Here is a 20554-nt window from a genome sequence, read left to right on the forward strand (position 1 = left end):
AAAAGTACCGTTTCAAAACTTGTATGGTGCTGGCCACCCTACAGAAAGCCTTTGGCAGTGAGGAAGGGATTACATTATTGGCAAGGGGGGGGGGGGGGGGGGGTAAGGGGGTAAGATGGGAAATGAACATTCTCAGGATAATATACAATGTATATATAATATTGTTACATCCAGTCTGTCAAGTTTTATGGTTCAAAATAAGTACTGACCTCTGCTCATCTGGAAAAATGGAATATAAAGTGCATCAAGGATGACCAGTCTTAACCTCATGAAGAACTTTTGGCTTTTGCAGTTTTTATTTTGCTTGATACATAATTTCATCGACCTTTCGGTGTGCATCTCTCTGCTCTCCCAAAAGAATTTGACGTTACTTAAACAATTATGTGAATTAAACAGTTTTAAGTGGGGATGTTCATATGCTGTGCCCAGAGACCGACGATTATGAACAACAGCTTTTCATTATTGTTGACAATGAGGTTCTTCTGGAAGTAAGTTCATACAAACAGAGTCTTTGTGCTCTGTTTGGGGTACATTACATGGTTAACCTAGAGTATCCAAGAAAGCGAACATGTCTGCACTGAGTTTCTTGAGAGTACGTATTTAGCATTCTTCAAAAAAAAAAATGCCCTGTATAGAAAAGGTGTCTCTACTCTTTTAGCTTAAAGTTAATAGCCTCTTATTACATGTATTAACAGTTGCACCACCACAAGAGCTTGACGTAACCTACATGCAGGGGTTTTATTAGAAGCTGGGACCTGGGTACTAGCACCCGTCTACACTGAGTACAGTACCCGCCATTGCTCAAAGGAGGTTTCAAGATCAAAAGCCAGACTATATATAGGGGTGCCCGCTCACTCTGTCACAAGGTCCCTGCTACTTTAAAACTTAATGGAAACCCTGACGCGTAAACACACCTAAGTCCATTTCTTGATTTGACGCACAACAGGCGAGAAATAGTACAGAACATGACCATGTCAGGCAAACCATGTCAAACCATGATATGTTATGTAGTAATTTGTACTATTACTAATATGGTCAATATTAAATTGTCAAACTGGAAAGTTTTCACAGGGCTGCCATAAAGGACATTCACATGTACCAGCTGTTAACCCTGAGCTCACATTGTGAAGGAAATGAAAACTAGAATCAGCTTTTAAAATTTTGCAGGTGAAAATTTAATGACAGCCCGGTTTAATGCCAGTTTTTTGGGTGTGTGCTTTGAATTAGTTCCAGATTGGCTAATTTTTTTTGTTTGGATAGAGGTGATATAAGGAAAATAGATAGTGATAGATTTTAATTACAAAAATTGTTTTTGTGTAACACTTTTCATTTATTTAATTTCACTCACTTTAAGATCTACACCATCCCTCAAGAGAACATGATTTCTTTTGCATGTTAGTTTGTGCATGCAAGCTGTTTTCATTTCTAGGCACTTATCTCAATCGCTAAGTAGTTTGGCTGATTTTTTCATGCCGCATAGATTTTTTGAAATCATTAGTGTTTTTAGGCGTTTAAGTTTCAGAAATTTGTATTTGTTCTGCAACGTTAATTATTTAAGTGAAATTTAACAGAGTTGTGTTTGTGATTATGGCTTGTACGTATTACCTTGTGTCTGTATGAACACTGCATATATATTATTTCCTAAATTTGGAAAGCACATTATATGTTCATGGAAGAATAATATTCTAAAAATCCACATGTTTATCCAATTAGAAGTATAGATCTCTATTCAAGAATTCTCATTATTTGGTGGAAAACAGTCATTTTCTGTTTTTACAAGATAATGAAAAGCAGCAAAATGATACTTCCCTCAAGACCTCTGCTTCTTTATAACAGCAAGGAAACTCTTACCCAAAGAACTCATCTTCTTTTGAAAAGAATCCTAAACCTTCTCTGGTGACGAAGAATCTAACTTGAAAGATCCTTCAACGAAGACATAGTTTTATGATTAAAAGAATGAGTCTGGTGTTTCGCTCTCTCTCATCTTCCACGATACAAAAAAAAAACAAAACAAAACAAAGACAGTCTTTTAACATTTGAAACTAATCCCGGATCAGTGCATTCAGCAGCGACACAATCTGCTTTACATTTCCACGTTACACAAATTCTAATCGAAAATCCCAGGCAACACTTGAGAAACACAGCCCGTTGGTAACATATTCAGCACAGATTTTTATCCAGGGATATCGCTCCAACACGTCATGTTGTTCCTTTTTCAGTTCTAGGTTGATATATCCTAATTTTGCTAAAGAAAATTGCATGCCATCGTGAACCAAATCCTCCACTCTCTCCGCCATTTCGGCGTTACGCCTACGCCTGCGCAATGGTGTTCATGACAAGAATCTTGTCATTCGAAACGGATTAGGTCTCTCGTAACGCGACCCGCTGGTCAAGGGGAACGAAGACTCTGGGAACGAGATTGACCCACGTTCAAGAAATATCTCGTCCCTAATAAACTATGATAATGTAGCTGTAATAAGAAGCACTGAGTAAGAACAAATCCCAATTGATGTCTACGATAACGAACGAAAAACGCACCGACGAAAAAATGCAGGTTTCAAATCATACGAAACCTCCGTGTCTGCGGCCAACGCCAATTAGGGAGCTTAAGCAACGAGAACGTCATCTCAAAATATAGCTTTGCGTTATTTTAATCGCTTCGTGACTATTTCAACATGACAAGGGTGTCGTATTTCCTAAAGATGACACCAGTCGGAACGGCACTCCATTTTAGGAGAGAAAATGAAAATTTATCCTCAAGTGCTGACGTTCTTCATAAAACCAAAAACTTGGCTATTTCACGTTGTTGTTTTGCTGACGACGGCAACGAAATGGACAAAAGTGAAAAACGCACGTGCAGGGCGTGCAAAGCCATTGTTTTTACCCACTAAATATGCAAATTGGTGACGTTCCCGTTGTCGTTGCTTAAGCTCCCTATTTATATCTCACGTGACAGTGACCAACTCGAAAGCTGATTGGCTACTTTGGTCACTGTACACTATAAATATATATTTTTCTAGCTAATTTCTGTTAGTATTTTCTCCATTATTGTAAACTATGTTATATTAAGTTGTTTCCTCTCTGTAAACAGTGTAAAATAATAAACTTGAACTTGAACTTGAACTTGCGCGCGGTACATCTCGGTAGATGGAGAGTCTTAATTTATGCGCTGCGATTATTTTAAGAATAAATGATGAAGGATAGATTATGCTCTTGGGAATGAATGAGTTCGAGTGGATTAACATGATCATGTGCAGAAATAGAGCGTGTTTTTTGCGAACTTCAAGCGTGCTTGTCATTGAAGGCTCATTTCGGGACAAAGAAAATCGAAATGAAAGAATATAACATTGAGCGACCGGAAGTAATGCAAACAAAGCTTGATGTAGAATTCAAAGGATGCTAAAACGTTGTCTGATTGACGGAGTCGGTCGGAAATTCAACCGAAACACGATACTATGTGGTAGACCGCTGAATCAAGCAACGTGATGTAACGATTCAACATTGACACGTCATATTTGCAAGTCAAATTCTGGTTCATTCGACTGTGGGTGACGCAAGCTAAACGTTTCCGTTAAAGAACAGCCAGCTTTCCTCGAACGAATTCGATCAAAAATGGCAACAGTATTCTTAGCCGCATTGCTGACAATTGCTACATGTACCACAGCAGGTATTTTCTTCTTGCTTTACTGTTCTTTTATTTGATCTTTTTTGTTTGAAAAACAATACCCGCCCGTCGATAGAACCAAGGCGAATACTTTATGACCTATCGCCAATTCACCAAACGCTTTCAACCCGGCTTAAGTTCCTCGTTCTTCAAACAGTAACTACAGTAGTTTGCTGATCTTGTAGTTCCTTTTTTCCTTGTTTTTTTCGATACAGACTGTAGAAATTCCTTTGGAATTTAACCGTAAAACAATTTCATTTTCTCTCTGCAATGATGAATTGCACGAATTTGATGAATTTCCAACACCTATTGGCAAAAAGCAATTGAAAAGTACGGGGTGTCGCATCTTTAAGCTATTTCAAAAAATTATTTGTTTTCTTTAAAAAAGTGTCTCGATTGCAGTTCTTTTGGAGATGACGCAAAACGAAAGAAGACAGTAGACAGGAAATAAAACAAATCTTGCAAGTGATCAAATCAAATGATTCCTGGAAGATCCACGCTAAACATTTTTTTCTCAAACCGTATACGAGTACAGAAGCGCGTTTTCTTGGAATTCTATTGAATGCTTCATTTCGATACACTTCTAAAATTATATAACCCCAAAAACAAGTTAGATGCGCCTACAGCCTTCCTATACAACAACAATAACAAAACCTTTGTTGAATGCCGGAAAAAATGATTGGTCGAATTCAGAACATTCTTTTTAACACAAAATGTTGAACACGTGTTTCTCGACGACCTAACCTCGCTGAACATTCAAATGATTTATAACGATGTTAGAAGACCTTAGAACTTGTAGCAGCGGTTTCATATGTTTTTTAGTTGATTCTTGACGTTGGTAAAGCTTCATTGCGTTTTTCAGAAACATGAAAAACACGTTTTTTTCGAAGTTGATTTGACGGGTCATCTGGCGGACCCGGCCAAACGGCTGAATGTGATCCAGCAACCCGTTCTATTCAGCTGCGTTGCGAAACCATTTTGAACTTCGCCGTCAACATGTTTGCAGAAGGCGTTTATCCAAAGTAAATAGACGCTAGCGTATCTGTCAGCACTCTACATATATTTGTAGCATGGATCGCCCGCAAAGCCCATGTGTAGGAAGAATCTTTGTCTTGGGCTGTTTGAAGAGATAAGATTATCAATTGCCGATCATTGACAGTTAAATGTGAGTGATCTGCGTTTTCTCCGCCCAGACGTAGTTACGATGGAAATTTGCCTTGGCAAAGTAGGCGCTCAAAAATTATGTGATTTGATTTCAATTAAACTGATTTGATTCTCTGTAGTGTCACCAATTAGTCTCCCAGCACTAGAGGACTTGACTCTTGAATGAAGTTCATTTTTATTGAGGTCCGTTGAGAATGAAGTTCTAATCATTTGTCAGATGAATGAAACCCAAGCTAACTGCTGCATACCCTCTCCATTTATTTGAGATAGAATGTTTCGTTCTGACGTTTTTAGGTGACATGACGTAACAATGCCTTACGTAATTGATTGATAAGATCGTTGAAGCCGACACTACCAGTTCTTTGTTAATGTCTATTAATCCAGGCATTAGTTAACTATAATGCTAATCTGTTAATAGATTTCGGATACTTTCCTGTTAACAAGATGAGTGAATAAACTGTGGAATATTTGGAACCTTGGCGATTGTTGCGACTAGCAGTACATAGAACAACATCTATTGTATTCTGCGGACACGTTCTTCAAGTGAACCTGAGCGAAGTATAAGTTGTAGAGAACGACGCAAACTTTGCTCCCGCGACGAGCAGCTTCTCACGTGTCTTGCCAGCCTCCCGCGTGCTTCATAACGCTAAATCCCCACACCTAATTGCATTTAGTTGAGGGGAGGGGTGGGGAATAGTGGTGGGGGACAGCTTGGGGCAGCGTTTACACGAATGCGGTTTCATTTGTAACCGCATCGAAAACGATGCGGTTACACCTCCTGTTTACACGATACCGATCGAGGCTTTTGTCGAAACCGTGTCGATTTGAAACCGCTGCCAAAAGTGGAGCGTTTTTAAAACGATTTGGTTTCATCTATCGTGTAAAGAGTGAAACCGCATCGATTTGAATACGGTTACTATTTTGGCGCGAACTTTGCATTGCTCAATTCAAAATAGTGAATTTAGCACGCAGTGCAGCGCTCGCGTATACCACCACCACTTGAATCTTCTGGCGAAAACGATTCCGTGTAAACACTTCCAAACCGCATCGATTTTGACGCGGTTTCGAAGTCATGAAACCCTGTGTCGACTTGAAACTCGCGCATTCGTGTACACGCTGCCTGAAAGAGCAGTCTTGACAACATCCTAACTTCGGGTGTCTGGAAAACCCGAATAGAGAATAGCGAATAGTCGCGAATAGCGAACAGCGAATAGTCGCGAATAGCGAATAGCGAATAATACGAACAGTGCGAATAGTGACGAATAGTGACGAATAGTCGCGAATAGTCTTCAATAGTCACCGCCTTAGCTGAACAATCTCGTAATCAAAGCAAATAATATGCTTACCTATCGTTGAAAGAGAGTTTCGTGCATGCTTTTACAAACACTCTAAAGGAGAACAAACGTCAAAATGTAAAAATATAAATCACTTCCATTAATACATCAAGCTCATGATCACCTCTTCGCACATTGGCGCATGAACATAAATTTTAGATACTCAAATTTCATCATCCTCATGTGTGCTGTCCGATCCGGCGAGACACGTTCTGTAAAAAGGAATAAAATCAAACGAGCTACTCCGATAACCGTTGCGTTAATTAATTATCCAAATAAGCATCAAGATTTCAGTGCATTTATTACCTTTTCTTCTCAGGGTTCAAGCTGTCCTTCGCCGACATATCTCTGCTTTTTTAGCGGAAAAAGCTCTGAGGTTGACCAGGAAGTACTGGGTACCAAATTTTCGTCATTTCGTCACTATCCCCCCCCCCCCCCCTTATTTGCCACTATTTGTTACTATTCGTCACTATTCGCGACTATTCGCTATTCGCCATTCGCGACTATTCGCGACTATTCGCTATTCGCTATTCGGATTTTCCAGACACCCCTTAACTTCTTCAATCCTTCAGCCCGTCACTAACACGAAAGTCTCGCTCAAGAGAAACAGCTAAAAATTTTCTCCATCCTTAATTTTCAGTATCTTCTCTGGAGTGCTATCGCTGTGTCCGTGAAGGCACTTCTGACGCCCTCGAATACTGCGAATTATCTACCATGGGAAATAACAGTGGAAATAACAATAAGATCAGCTGTTCGTCTGGCGAGGACCGCTGCGCAATCCATAAAACCATACAAAAGGACGGCACCGTCACCACTTTTTCCCGATTATGTGCCACGTCTTCAAACTGTATGTCCAAATGCACACCGCCTGACACTGAAGGAGTCGTCGTTTGCGGATCTTGCTGTGAAGAAGATCTTTGTAACAGGGGAGAAGGTCCCAAATCGGGTGAACAGTCAGGAGCATCCAGGATGACTGCACTCACCATGACCCTGTGTGAGATCGTGGGCCTCTTCCTTTTTGTTTCGTTCGCGTAAAAAAAAAGCATGACGTAACAGTGACGTAAACTTCCTTGAATCTTCCACAATTAGTCGAGTCTGAAAATACCATAATACTCTTTGTATGTCTCCCCAAACTTTGCGTATGCATCGTTCCAGTTTCTCTTGGGACTTACAGTGGTCCCACGAGGAAACAAAAACAATGCTTATTCAAAATTGGGGGAAGGGTGGGGGAGGGGGTGGGGGACAAACAGAGTATTATGGTATTTTCCGCCTCAACTAATAGCCCTCATGCGTGATGACATCTGACTAGCTAATTTCAACACCAAGCCTCGAATTCAAAAATCAAATTTGTAAATTTTAGCATAAGCTAAATCCCAAAGGAGCAAAAATGTAAACAAAACCCACGTGCGAACAATATTGCATGTCCAGATGATGTGACTACAAACGCAAACGGCTTGGTGGTAAATTTTGGGCATATGCCTTCGTCATGCACAAGGCCTGTTAGTGGATACTTCTTGTTCCTGTGATGAAATGAAACCTGAAAAAGCCGGTTATTTAAACGCGAAGAGAAAACGCGAAGTCTAACTTCGGCCGCCTTTTACAAACCTTGTTTACGTCATACCACAAGAACCTTCTGTACTGAGATGCCGACTTCAAGAAGACTATGCTTTTCTCCCATTCTCTTGCCTCGACTCTCTTTTGGTCATTAAACAATCTCTTTACGCTAGGATTGGCCATTTGCGAATAAATTGGAAAATAGCTTTAATTTGTTAAGCCCTCGCTAAATAGGCCATTTCCGAGTTGATGTCTGCCTCCTCTTCAAAGCGAGTCACTCAAGTGCGCAGTTTTTTCTTATGAAAATTAGTTTTCATTCATGTGTAAAGTACTAACTAATTACCATCACTAAAACTTCGCACTTCGACTAGCTTTGAAGAGTAGGCAAACGTGTATATGTAATAGGACTACATGCTGTCCAATTTGGAAATAATTGGGCGAGAAAAATTCTGAGGACAGCCAAAATTGGACGAGGCCGTAGGCCGAGTCCAATTTGGCAGTCCGAGAAATTATTTCCAAATTGGACAAGCATGTAGTCCTGTTACCTATTAATTATATAGCAAGTCATTTGTAATTGGGCATTGCGCAGTCAAGCTATTATCGTTAAAGAAAGGTAAACTAAAATATTTTGAATTATTTTTATTTCCAAAATTACCTGAACTCCAGAGGAATTTTTTGTAAAATCGTCTGCTTCGCTTAGAGAGACTGGCAAACGAGGACACATTGTTGCGGGCACAAATGTTTCCCCGTTTGCCCGCGCGCGCAACATTTGTTGCGGACACAAATTCGCAACAAATGTTTCCCAGTTTGCGCAGCATGGAAACACAACATTCATTTTGTGTCCCGCGCGTTTGCGCGCCCAAGAAACATCATGAGCAGCAATGTGCCCTCGTTTGTAAAGCACGAGAGGCATTTTTTCGCTTTCCGTGACCCTGCGCTCGCTTCAAGTTATTGCCTTGAATTTTCAAATTCACAATCTCGCAAAATATTGTAGTTTCTGCCACAGTTTTTTAAATGACGGTCCAACTAGCACTGCATGACAGCAAAACTTTCTGATTTGTATTCGTGACCGTCCTTGTTTCTAATTTCAGCGAAACAACGGCAAAGAACTGCATCTATCTCATGACGAGGGATATCTTCCAGCTTTCTCGCTTCGTTACGCTGCACCATTCTGAAAACATTCAGCCAAGTTCTTGTAATCTTGGAGGTGTTTTAGTTTTGGTTTTTGCCTCTCAGGTTATCAAGCTCTTTTTCTGGCAACATAAGAAATTTCTCATTTGCAGTGATATCACTGAAAAAGTACTGAGAAATGGAAAAAATTGGCGAGTCTCCGTGGCTAAACTCCGCCATTGTCAACTTCCACAAGTACAGAGACAACAGCGCTGACGCGTTATGCTTTGAGCTGATTGACACAGGCGGTGAAAATCTCCATTGTCAAAATAACCAAAAAGATATAACGTACTCATTTCGTTTTTTTTCTTTTCAATAACTTATAAGAGGTGAATGTAAATGCAGTCCTTGCTTGTTGGCCGATTTCTATTTACCAGAATAACCAAACTTTGAGGTCGAAGGAGAAGTATAACAATCGTCGAAAACCCAAAAACACTTTGTGCAAAAAAAAAAAAAGGAAAAGTATACCCCCCCTAACTACGGTGCCGCTAACTTCGGGGGCTGAATTACGATGACGAATCATGGAAACCTACAATACACACTTAAATCCTAGAATGGGTTTCAAATCATAACGGGCTACTATATATCTGACACGCACACCCATAATCCCTCTTACACGGCCCCAATCTTCCTGTCCGTGGCGGCAAAATAACTTATTTCTGTCTATTGTGCTTCGCTTCATTAATTGTCGGAAATATTATTATGTATGTATATGAGATGGTAAATAGCCAACGAGACGCGTAGTTTAACCAGTCTCATATCCAATAAACGCGAATGGAATAATTGTTTTATTAATTTTCATTAAATTCTGAACTGCCATACACCTTTTGCTGTTCATTTAAGCAAAATATACATTCATTTACGTCAACAGTTGAAACTATACGAAAAATATACGTTCGTTGGCACTTCCATGAACTTCATTAACGCGAACGAGCTTTCAATAACGCTATTTGCATATGTATTAACATTCAATAGCATAAACGGATAAACAATTGCACGTTTGGACAATCACAGGTAACAAATATACTTTCAATCTCGCGCAATGGTTAATCATTAACGCCATTATAAAATCAATTGCAAAGTATGACAATCAATGGCGTATTAGAGACATACAATAATGCAATTTGCATAGAGACGCACAATCAGTTGCACCTTCATACAATCGTTTAATCGAAATGGTCAACCATTAACGTGAACTGACAAACGTTGGTATTTTTCGAATAAACAATAGGAAGAAAAAAACATTCATTAGTGTCATTCATCGTAGTGACATGTATTTTAAAATACTTAACAAAAATACAAGAGTATGTACATTATCATTTAGATTCTGTTATTTTTGGCACAACTTTTGCTGAAGCAGATATAAAATTAAAAACATTTTACACGTACAGTACTGTAATAAACAGAGTACGCTGTATGAACAAGTACAGTACATGTACATGTAGACTGTTCACTGAGTAAGATTCTGTTTCTTGGTGGCATGACTTTCTTCGGTTCTTTCTGTGTCCAATGCGTATACATGTACTGTACTTGTTCATATAGCGTACTCTGTTTGTTACAGTACTGTACGTGTAAAATGTGCTTCATTTTATATCTGCTTCAGCAAAAGATTGTGCAAAAAATATGTACTTAGAACGACAGGATGCAGTCAGTTTCCAAATAAGGTCATTACGGTATATGAGCTGATAACCGAGATTGAGTAAGCCAATCAGAACGCCAGATACGCAATATCCGAGATTGAAAATTTAATAATATGTTCATATTCAAAAATAAGTTGCAAATAAAAAACGCAGAAAATGAAATGATTTCCTCTAGAGTTGTTTTGTTTCTGTTGTTTTCAAATGTTGGAAATATCGACGAAGAAAGTGAAATTATTCCTTAAGGGGACATTATTGTCATAGTGTTAACCCATTCACCCCTGAACCGCTCTCCATTGACGAATGAAATCGTCTTACCTCAGACTGTAAAATCTATTCACTCTGCTCCTCTACTCCATTAAGCTTGAAGTCCAGTCCAAAGTATAAAATTTTACGTTCAATTAATCACGGGATCAAGTTAAAGCTATCTTGGCCGAGTGTGCATCAGACGGAAGTGATGAAACTGTTGGTGTTTATGGCAAAGTTTAGATGAATGTTCGGTCATGTCTAGCGACGGTTCCTTACAAGAAACCATACGCGAATTCGAACGCTATAAAGATTGCACGAGCTTATTATATAAACGAACGTCCTCTTGCTTCGAAGATATCTTAAAGAGTATCAATATTGAAATCGAAGCCGAAGACGACAACCTAAAGGACATTCCTTTTTGTCAGCTAGAAGAAGTGGAAAGAGAGCTTCAGAAAATCCCCGCTGTGTTCTTCATCGGTGAAAGCAATTGTGGTAAAAGCTCGATAATAAACGAGCTGCTTCGGAAGAGTTCTTTACCCGTCAACCAGACTCCATGCACTGCTAGAATCGTCCGGATCAAATACTCAACGAAGCCTTACGCACGTCTCGTTGGCCTAGATGGAAAAATTAAAGAAGGCTATTCTCCTGAAAAAAAAAAGCTGGAGAAACTTGTTGTCGTTTCCGATGAGGACAGGGATAGCGAAGATGCATTGAACCTGACGGTAGAAGTTGGATTGGATCACCAACTTCTCGGGAGTGGTATTGAGTTGATCGACTCTCCGGGGAAGAGCGAGTCGGACGTATTGGACAAGGTGTTAGATGAGTATCTTGAGAAGGGTACAGTACCACTTTTTGTGTACGTTATCAACGGCTGCAATAACCTGAGACCCGCGGTAAGTCGAAGCTAATTGCAATTGTTTATTTGGCAAAATAAAGATCTTTTTGCCTTTGTAACGGGTTCGGGAACTCTTAACTTGCCAGCTCAAAGTGACTTCCCTTTAGGGGGATTTTATTTTTTGATAACTTGACTCGAGAATCTTATCTGACTTCTATAAGCTTCAAGCTTCAAATCAATCATCTATGCATTTAACACAGAGGGGATACGAAAGCTAAGAGTGGACTGCAATAAAAACTTGGCAAAAATCATACCTTACCCGTTACAGATTTCTTCCTAAAATGGAACCGGCGATGTCGATTCGACATCCTTCGAGAAATGTTTCCGCTAATATTATGTTTTCAGTCAACGTTTCCAAACTGCAGAATACCCGGCTACTTATTTGCATATGAATGGCGTGTATTGTTTTATACCCCGTTATTCAAACGATGCCGCTACAACTAGGTATTCTGCGCAGTAACTCCTTGGTATCAATTTATATCGATATGCCTCTAAAATTTACTCGTTTCCAGCTGGCTATTCAAATAAAACTTCATTTATTGTCTCTCGTGTGGTGATAAATTGTGTGCTTTGCTCTTTTAGGGAGTTCTTGATTTAGAGAGATCTATGAATATTTGGCGCCAAGCTAATTGATTTGCTCTCCTATTCTGTGATTGTTCATCGGTGAACGACTTCGTAATTACCATATGACAATTTAAATCAGTTCTTTTCCCATATTACTTACTATTACTGATTTTTTCTTAGTTTGGTGAGCGGGGATGCGTAGGAATAAATACAATGTTCAAGTGATATATAGATCAAATAAGGGAAGCTTAAGTCCAGTTTTCATGGCTCACGGAAGTGCCGGGTTGACGTGTGAAGCCAATTTTTTAACACGGAAAGAAGCTGTCTCTTTCACGTAAGAATAAATTCGAAACTGGAGAACTTTTGAATATCACCCTTGGCATCATAGACCATTTTCTAGCCCTTAAATTGCGGTTTCAGTTTCGAGTTGTAAGGAACATTCCCGTTCTTCCTTCCTTGTCGCAAATGACGACAAGTGGTCATCGTCTCGAATTTGATTGGCTAAGGACCTAAGTTATTCTGGGAATCACGCAACGCTCACAAAAAGATGAGTGAATGAATGTCACAGATGCCGAAGAACAATATCGAGGCAGTGCGGCTCCGGCCAGTTGGAATTCTTAGCAGTTGTTGTTCTGTTCTGTCGATTCGTTGATTTCGTTTCATTGGCCCTGAAAAGACCTTCTGGAGGGGAGGTCAACTAAGTATGTATATATGTATGCATATTATTGCCTATAATCATCCCCTGATAGTTGCTGGGATTGCAGATCGTAGCGTTAGTTTGAACCACTCGTTATAAATCGATACATCATGGTCCGAAATTAACTTTTTTATATGGGCGCCAGATGCCGACTAGATAAAAATTTTTAGTCGCCAGATGGCAAATTTTGGTCGCCAAAAATCTTCGCCTGAAAATACACGTTTTCAACTTTCTTATGGGTACCAGAAAGCAACGACAGCGCAGTCTTGTGTATGTGTCAAGCATTATTTTTCGCTTTCGAAAGCGGACATTTTGGAGAGAAAATGTATCCAGACCTCGAACGTAATGAAGAAATCCATCTGCCCCTTAGTAAAATTCGCAAGATAAAAAGTAAGACACCTTTTGGCACACGGGCTCTGAACTTAATAGTAGGTCGCCCACTGGCGCCGACCAGTTGTGAAATTCTGGTCGCCAGTATTCAATTTTTAGTCGCGAATCCGTTCGACGATAACCTACCAGTCGATGTCAGAGAAGGCATAACCAGTTTTAACCGCGTGCTGCATTCTAGGTGTTAAATGAGATGGAGTGCATTACTTGCATTGCCGATGCATTGGGCTACATAGGTCCACTGACATCACACCCACAATTTCTCTGTTGTCCCGACGCTTTCACCAATCCTCGTTAGTTTTGGCAGCGGCGGTAATTCCGAAGACAGCTCATTTTCTTCTTTAATACCTTAATTCCAGTTGTTGTTGTTGTTTTTTTTTTTCACATTTAAGGACAAGCAAACGTTACGATTCTTGAAGGACAAAAATCCTCAATCTTGCATAATATATGTGTGTAACAAGGTGGATATCACTGAAGAAGCACGCAGTCACGATTACGAAGATGATGATGATGATGATGATGATGATGATGATGAGGAGGATGATGACGATGACAGCAAAAGTAAAGAAGAAAAAGTGTTTGATCAGTTAACAGAAGAAGGACTCGTTTCTGGTGACTGTTGGAAATCGTGTCCCTTGTTCCATGCTATTTCTGCAAAATTGGTTCGTGCAGAAAGGAGAAATGGGAACCTCACAGAAGCCACCGAAAGATTTAGAAGGTTTGAATCCCATCTGAAGTTGCACCTTGGAGATATTGTGAAGACGCAGACCAGAAAAGTTGTGCAAAAACTGATGGTCCTCCAGGAGAGCTTTGTCAACGTTGTGCAAGTGCAGAAAACACTGGTAACTAAACAGGCGGGTACCCTTCCTGATATCTTAAGAAAAGGATATGAGATTGAAGCCAAGATGTGTGGTGCACTCTCCTTGCTCACATTCCACTCGGACCAATCAAAAAATAAAATTGCGGAGAACGTCAAGAGGTTAAAGGAAGAGTTTATGCGCGACGCTGACGAATACAAACCCGCAAGACTGCGAGATCTTCGACGTGAAGCTCAAGCTATGATGAAGAATGACCTCGCTCCTCTAGTAAACGAACTTCCTTTGCCTAAGAATAATGATCTTCTATTAGAGCGGTTTCTTCTTGACATGAAAGGGAGTATCTTGGAGAAGACGTGCAACTCCCTTGCCATTTGTGTCGAGGAGGCAATGAGAGAGTTGGTCAAGGAGCTCACAATGGCGGTCATCGACTTCAATGAAGATTTGGCCCATCCGATTATTTCACGGATTTTGGAAGAAAGTTATGACATACAATTCCTGGCAGTGAAAGCCGAAACGGATGAATTGCTGAAAGTTGTTTTAAATGGACTTCTTGACTCTATAAAGGAGGCCGCCAGCATTGCTCTGCGTAAAGAGATCTCAGAACCTCTAAGCACAATGCATTCGCCAGGTGTCTCCAAGAAAGACGTCCGAGACAAAGCAACTCGACGTTCTATAGTGCAAGCTCTCTTGGGGACAATTGACGAAAACCGCGTGGCAGAGGCCGTGCACCAGGCGTGCTTTTGTCGTCTACGAGCAATGCACGATCTATTTGACGCTGCCATGAATTCGTTCCAGACCTTGCAAACAAGCTTTGCCAACTGTCGCATAGCCTCTCAGCTTGAAAGATTTCGTGTTGACTTCACACCCAGGATTCGTACCCTCGCTGTTGAGGGGAAGGCCCTGCATGATATGCAGAATCGAGGACCCGCCGAGCTTGGTCCCCGTATAGCCAAAACAAGGCTTGGAGACATCTATGACTGCGTCAGCGAGAAGTGGTGCAGGGCGTCACCCAACGGGCAGTGCGTTGTGAAGGTGCTTGAGAAAAGGAGATTGAGTGAAGACATTTGGAACCAAACAGCAGTGGATTTGGTCAACATGATGTAAGTAATGCCTTCTATAAATATGCGATTGACCCAAGGAAAGCAATTATTTCCGCCAATGAGAACAGACGAAGCAGTCAAGACGAAAAATGATCAGTTGCATGTATTCATATATGGTTTTGCATATAGTTTGTCTATGATTGCAGAGGTTCTGGGGGCCCCGCACTTGCGGTTTATATTTTGGTACATTACGAAAAGTCACGTGAACAACGTGTGCATGCGAGAAAAATTTTCCCCGCTTTTCTCTGATTCACGACGCCCGTTATTCCTGTTAATCCCAGAACAACTGGCGCTTGCACATTTTTAATGTACAAGTTGCAATAATCGTAAGATCATCGACATGCCAAGAAATTAAATTTCTGGTTACGTTTGTCGTGCTGGTCGACGTGTGTTGCCTTCAATCCTTAATCACAACCAATGAGCGAAATAGAAAAACCAACACGAGGGAAATCGACTAGCGCGCACTTCGCATATGATCACAAGTCAACCGAACAAAACGCCACTTGTGTTTTAATGATGTCGACCCCTGACAATTGCTGTGTAACATCCGCTGCACCTCGCCTCTTAATGTTACATCGTTTCTTAATTTCGGACGTTGACTATGCTTTGCTTATCCTTTAAGGGACATGATTCAGAAACTCCGCGGTTCCCATCGAAACCTTTTACGCTTGTTTGGCTGGGTGTTCCATGAGCCTGGTGTGTTACACGTCGTAATGGAGAAGGCGAAGATAGGTCTCATTCAAGCCCTAAGGAATGGTTTGCCGGAGATGATTAGAATGAACATCGCCGTGGATGTTGCTGAGGGGCTGAAGGCCATCCATGACGTAAACTATACTTACGAGGACCTTAAACCCGGAAACGTCTTGGTGAGTGTTTTAATGACAAATCCTATACTCACTAGTGAAAACTGAACTGTTATCAATCGACGAAACCGCTACAAAAATTTAACCGAATTTTAATTAAGAACGAGCAAACGAAAGGAAACAATTACATTAATTCAGATACGATTGAGCGCATCTGTCGATGAAAAGCTAACAGTACATGAGTGGCAAATGAGTGACACTGACTTTTGTCCAGTGGGCGTTACAGAGGCTGTCTCAATTTCTCAAGGAGCCAGTCCCAATTCCTCAGACACACTTCAAAGCCTGCTTGTAGGTAGTTCACTATATTGTGATGTAGGAAATCACAGTTATGCCTGGAGTCACACTTCATTCCGCAAAGCCTTTGCTTCAATTTCTTTCCCGGCACGTTAGGGATGCAGGATAACAAGATACACATACCGTACGATAAATATCACGAAGTGCCCTCGCACACGTCTCGTCAACCGTCTCGCCAGGTGTCCCAGTTACTCCTCAAGGACACGTAAACCACGTAAACTGTGTATGAGATAACCATAAGGATTAAGCTGTATGATACCAATCCTATATTTAACGCTGTGTTGTTGTGAATAGGTAGTTCGCGTTTAACCTCAAAGGGACAGTTTGAAATGAGACTCAAGAAAATTCTAAGTGGTCTTTTTTGTTCGAAACTTGGCAAAACTGTCATTGATGAAATACTTCCCTATATATTATTTCTAGTTAATGCACGACGGAACAGCCAAGATCAACCTTGCCAAACCAGAGTTTCCGTACGAATTGACCCCAATTGGCGAACCATTTCATATCTCACTAGAGATGTACCGTTACCATGGGAAAGGTAACCTTGGTTTCTCCTCTTACGACATCTACGCTTATGGCATGCTACTTTGGGTACTATGTGAGGGATCCGGGAATGCACGGCCTGCAGTGTACGAGAATCTCAATAGAAATGAAATGCAGGAAGCTGTGGAGAGGGGCGTGTTACCAGAGAGAGAGCTAACTCAGGGGCTGATGGCCGATGCATGCTGGGAATTGATGACGATTTGCTGGAAGGAAAGGGGAAACATTTCAATGGATTTGGTTGTCGCAAACGTCAAAGAGGTACAACAGCGTTTCGGGGTAGCGTTGTTGGCGATGTGATGAAAACTTGCCAGTTCGTCTGAGACTTCTAGCCAAAATAGTTAACTGCAAGAATGGAGTGCAAAAGCTGCTCTGTATGTTCAACGGAAGTTGGACGCCTTATTTCTAATCTTATTTATCAATGATATAACTGAGCTTTCCAGGGTACAGCTCACCGTTTTGAAACTAGGACAAAAAGCACCCAAAGTAAGTCGTTTTTCTCTGACAAGATTTGAAGTTCAAAAGATAGTTGTACGCTTTCAGTAGCTCTGCCGATATCCCTCTACTTTGAACAGGGAGTTGTTTTTCCCTCTAATATTACCTTCACCATTCAACGTTTGCGCAGATTATTTCTTTATAATATTGCATGCGGAATATGCGAGGCGTTTGCCTCATTTGGAAAACGAAGTATTTTACCTTGAAATAGACTGGGGACGTTGGGGATATTGATAACTGATCAAATATTGCTTTTTGTTTCGTCCTTATAGAAGAATAAGTCTTCTTTTCGCCCAATTAAATAAAACAAATAAGCAAGTTTTAAAAGTTAGCGAACCTCTCGAACGGTAACTTGGCACTACTTAATTCGACAAAACTGTAGCGTGGAAACAAAAAATAATCTTGAGAGGTTTTGTTGCGTGTCTACGATTGAGCCTAAAAATGAGATTACTTTCTGAAAGAGACAACATTTTGAAAAGCTTTTGGTGACAGAGATTAGCGATACACGCCGGCACGCACACTGAATCTGACTAGAAGCTACTAGACACTTAAATAAAGTTCCTTTCCTAACTTTTTTTTATAAAAGCGTCTACTAGTAGTTTTGGGGCCGAGTCTGAACGTTTTTAATTTTTTCCATTTGAGCCTGAAAACGTTCTTAACATGTTACTCAAGTTGAGTGGTATACAAAGTTCGATTAGATGCAATAAGAAAACCACATTGTGTTAGTTAATTGTCCTGTTAGCCGACTACAGTTTTTACATTTCTTTTACCTTGGCTTTCTACTCAGAAATACCGGCGAAAAACCCAATATGAACGAAATAAGGACGTTCTTAACCGACTCTCAGCCTGGGTACATTGCCTGATTTCAAGCCGAGGGGGACAAGGTACGCAAGGTCTGCAAATTATGGGATTAGCAACTATTGATCCACATATTCAGAAAGTGCACACCAAGCTTTACAAAATCCCTACGTTTGATGTTAATAGACCCAATATTAAGCGTGACATACCAACATTTCTTTGTAAATATTGACGTATTTAATGGCTGTATCTTAATCAAAATTAGCCCGATAAACACTATACTCCTGGGAATTTTGTAAAACTCGGTGTGCTCTTTCTATGTTGACCCCATAATTTATAGACTCGTACCTAGTCCCCTTCGGCTTGAAATCAGGCAATGGTAGTATGTTCTTAACATTTTAGTTAATTTCTGCCTTAACGTTCTTATAAGAAAGATTCTTACTTACAGGTCTGAACAAAAATTATCGTGCACAATGACAAGATAAGGCATACTTGTTGGAAAAGTGGGATAATTTTACCACTGTTCGGGGATTTGTGATCTGACGTTGTTGTTTTATTGGAACGGGAAATATATAATATCTCTTTATTCAAAATACGTCTCCTCTTTTGATGCGCTATATCTCGAAAGTTAGCTAAGGCAGTGATCTACCCCTGCATACAAATAAGATGCGTTTTCATCATGAGTAACTCAAAATTAAATACACGAAATAGTTTTGTGTAAACATCACGTACTGTATGATTTAATGGAGTTTTCAAAGTTCGAAAAATAATACGTAAGGGTCTCTGAGGGTCTTGAAGCAGCGCTTTTGCGTTACCGTGGCAACAATCTGGACCTTGCAAACACCCTCAAAGAACTGCCTGAAAAACTCGCTTTGGATTGCTGTTTTCAAGGAACTATCCCAATGCAAAGCACCGAGTCTGTGACGTCAACACGGTATTAAGGACGGTGCCTTCTAATTCAAAAGTATTTTTGCCCCGTTTATGATTAAATGTTTATGATTAAATACAAAGCCATGTATGGCTTTCTTTCTCAAATTGAAGCTTAATTAACCCTGAAAAATGCATGGTCGCCCCCAATTTTCTTTTTGGATATCAATAATACTTACTAAGATCCCCTTTCTCTGCATAATTTTAAACCGCGAAAAAATATCCCTGTATTAGTAAGCATCACCGATAGGAAATCCGAGTATCTCGATATGCGCAGAACGTATGCGCAATAACAATAGTAGGCACCATCCTGAAACCCATTCCTCTTACTTGCGCGGCCGTTGATCAAATTCCAACTAGTAAAATTGCGGACAGAATTTTTTAGGTGAAACACACTTAAATCACATCTCGTCGCTGTTCTCCACTAAATAGGGAGTTTGAGAAACGACGACGACACAAAACAATATCATTGGTTAAAGTGCTTATGATGTAAAAACATCTTTTGCTTATTTTAAAGACCTATCAAAGTGATAAAGAACGGTGTTTTCTATTTTGGAATACCTTATTTCGTTCCAGATATATTCAAGTTTGTTATGAAAAGTGGGTGACGTCAAAGCATATTACAAATGACTGTAACAAATCCTAAAATTGAGAATACCTCCGAAAATATTGGAGTAATGATATTCAAACTTGGCCCTATGCATCATAGCCGGGCACTTTAAAAGAGGACAAAAAATCGCGGCACGCATTTTGGCAAATATTCTCGCGGTGTTCTACACAACAACGACGTGAAAGCAGCAAATTTGACGTTTCACGACAACGCGAACATTCAACAGAAAACCCAAGTTTTTTTCCCTCTTTCTACTCTGAAACCGCTCGTACCAATTTATTTTTAGGATGCTTCGCTAAAATTAAGGACGTAACGAAGTGGAAGAATCGCGAAAAATAGTACGAAGTTATATTTTGAAGTGACGTTTAATTAAATCGTCGACGTCTTCGTGGTCGATCTTAAAGTCCCTAAAGGAGCCCGCACACGAGACAAACACCGTTGCGGAAACATTATTTTTGCTGAGGAAGCAAATTTTGCTTCCGTAACAATGTTTCCGCAACATTGTTGCCTCGTTTGTGGGCTCCTTAATGATCGAGTCTTAAAGGGGCTATGTCACGCAAAATTATGTAATTTCGTGACACCCAAAATGCCCAAAAAGTCATTCTAATAACCACTTCAAACCGTTAAATAACATTAAAGAAATACAGCAAAAGGAAAGAGAAGCATGGATGGACACAAATGGACAAGATTGAAACGGATTGCATTTGGGTTATCTTGAAAATAGTAAGCTCGACGTTTTTCAAGTTTATGGCAAATCGCCTGGATAAAGACCGTTTTTGCTCAGAATCATCTTG

At 40.2% G+C, this 20554-nt stretch overlaps 1 protein-coding gene and 1 long non-coding RNA gene across 2 annotated transcripts; both read left to right on the forward strand.

Moving 5' to 3' along the window:
* Positions 1 to 3527: 3527 nt before the first annotated feature.
* On the forward strand, positions 3528 to 7922 carry LOC138030323 (uncharacterized). The gene is made up of 2 exons (XR_011128069.1): positions 3528 to 3667; positions 6803 to 7922. It is a non-coding gene; the product is annotated as an uncharacterized lncRNA (long non-coding RNA).
* A 3009-nt stretch (positions 7923 to 10931) lies between these two features.
* LOC138030322 (dual serine/threonine and tyrosine protein kinase-like) lies at positions 10932 to 18816 on the forward strand. The gene is made up of 4 exons (XM_068878239.1): positions 10932 to 11665; positions 13708 to 15233; positions 15856 to 16099; positions 16811 to 18816. The coding sequence occupies exons 1-4, from the start codon at positions 11027 to 11029 to the stop codon at positions 17228 to 17230; spliced, it is 2829 nt and encodes a 942-aa protein (XP_068734340.1). The 5' UTR covers positions 10932 to 11026; the 3' UTR covers positions 17231 to 18816.
* Positions 18817 to 20554: the final 1738 nt, after the last annotated feature.

This window comes from Montipora capricornis, chromosome 13 (assembly GCF_036669925.1).
Source record: "Montipora capricornis isolate CH-2021 chromosome 13, ASM3666992v2, whole genome shotgun sequence".
Taxonomy (NCBI): Eukaryota; Metazoa; Cnidaria; class Anthozoa; order Scleractinia; family Acroporidae; genus Montipora; species Montipora capricornis.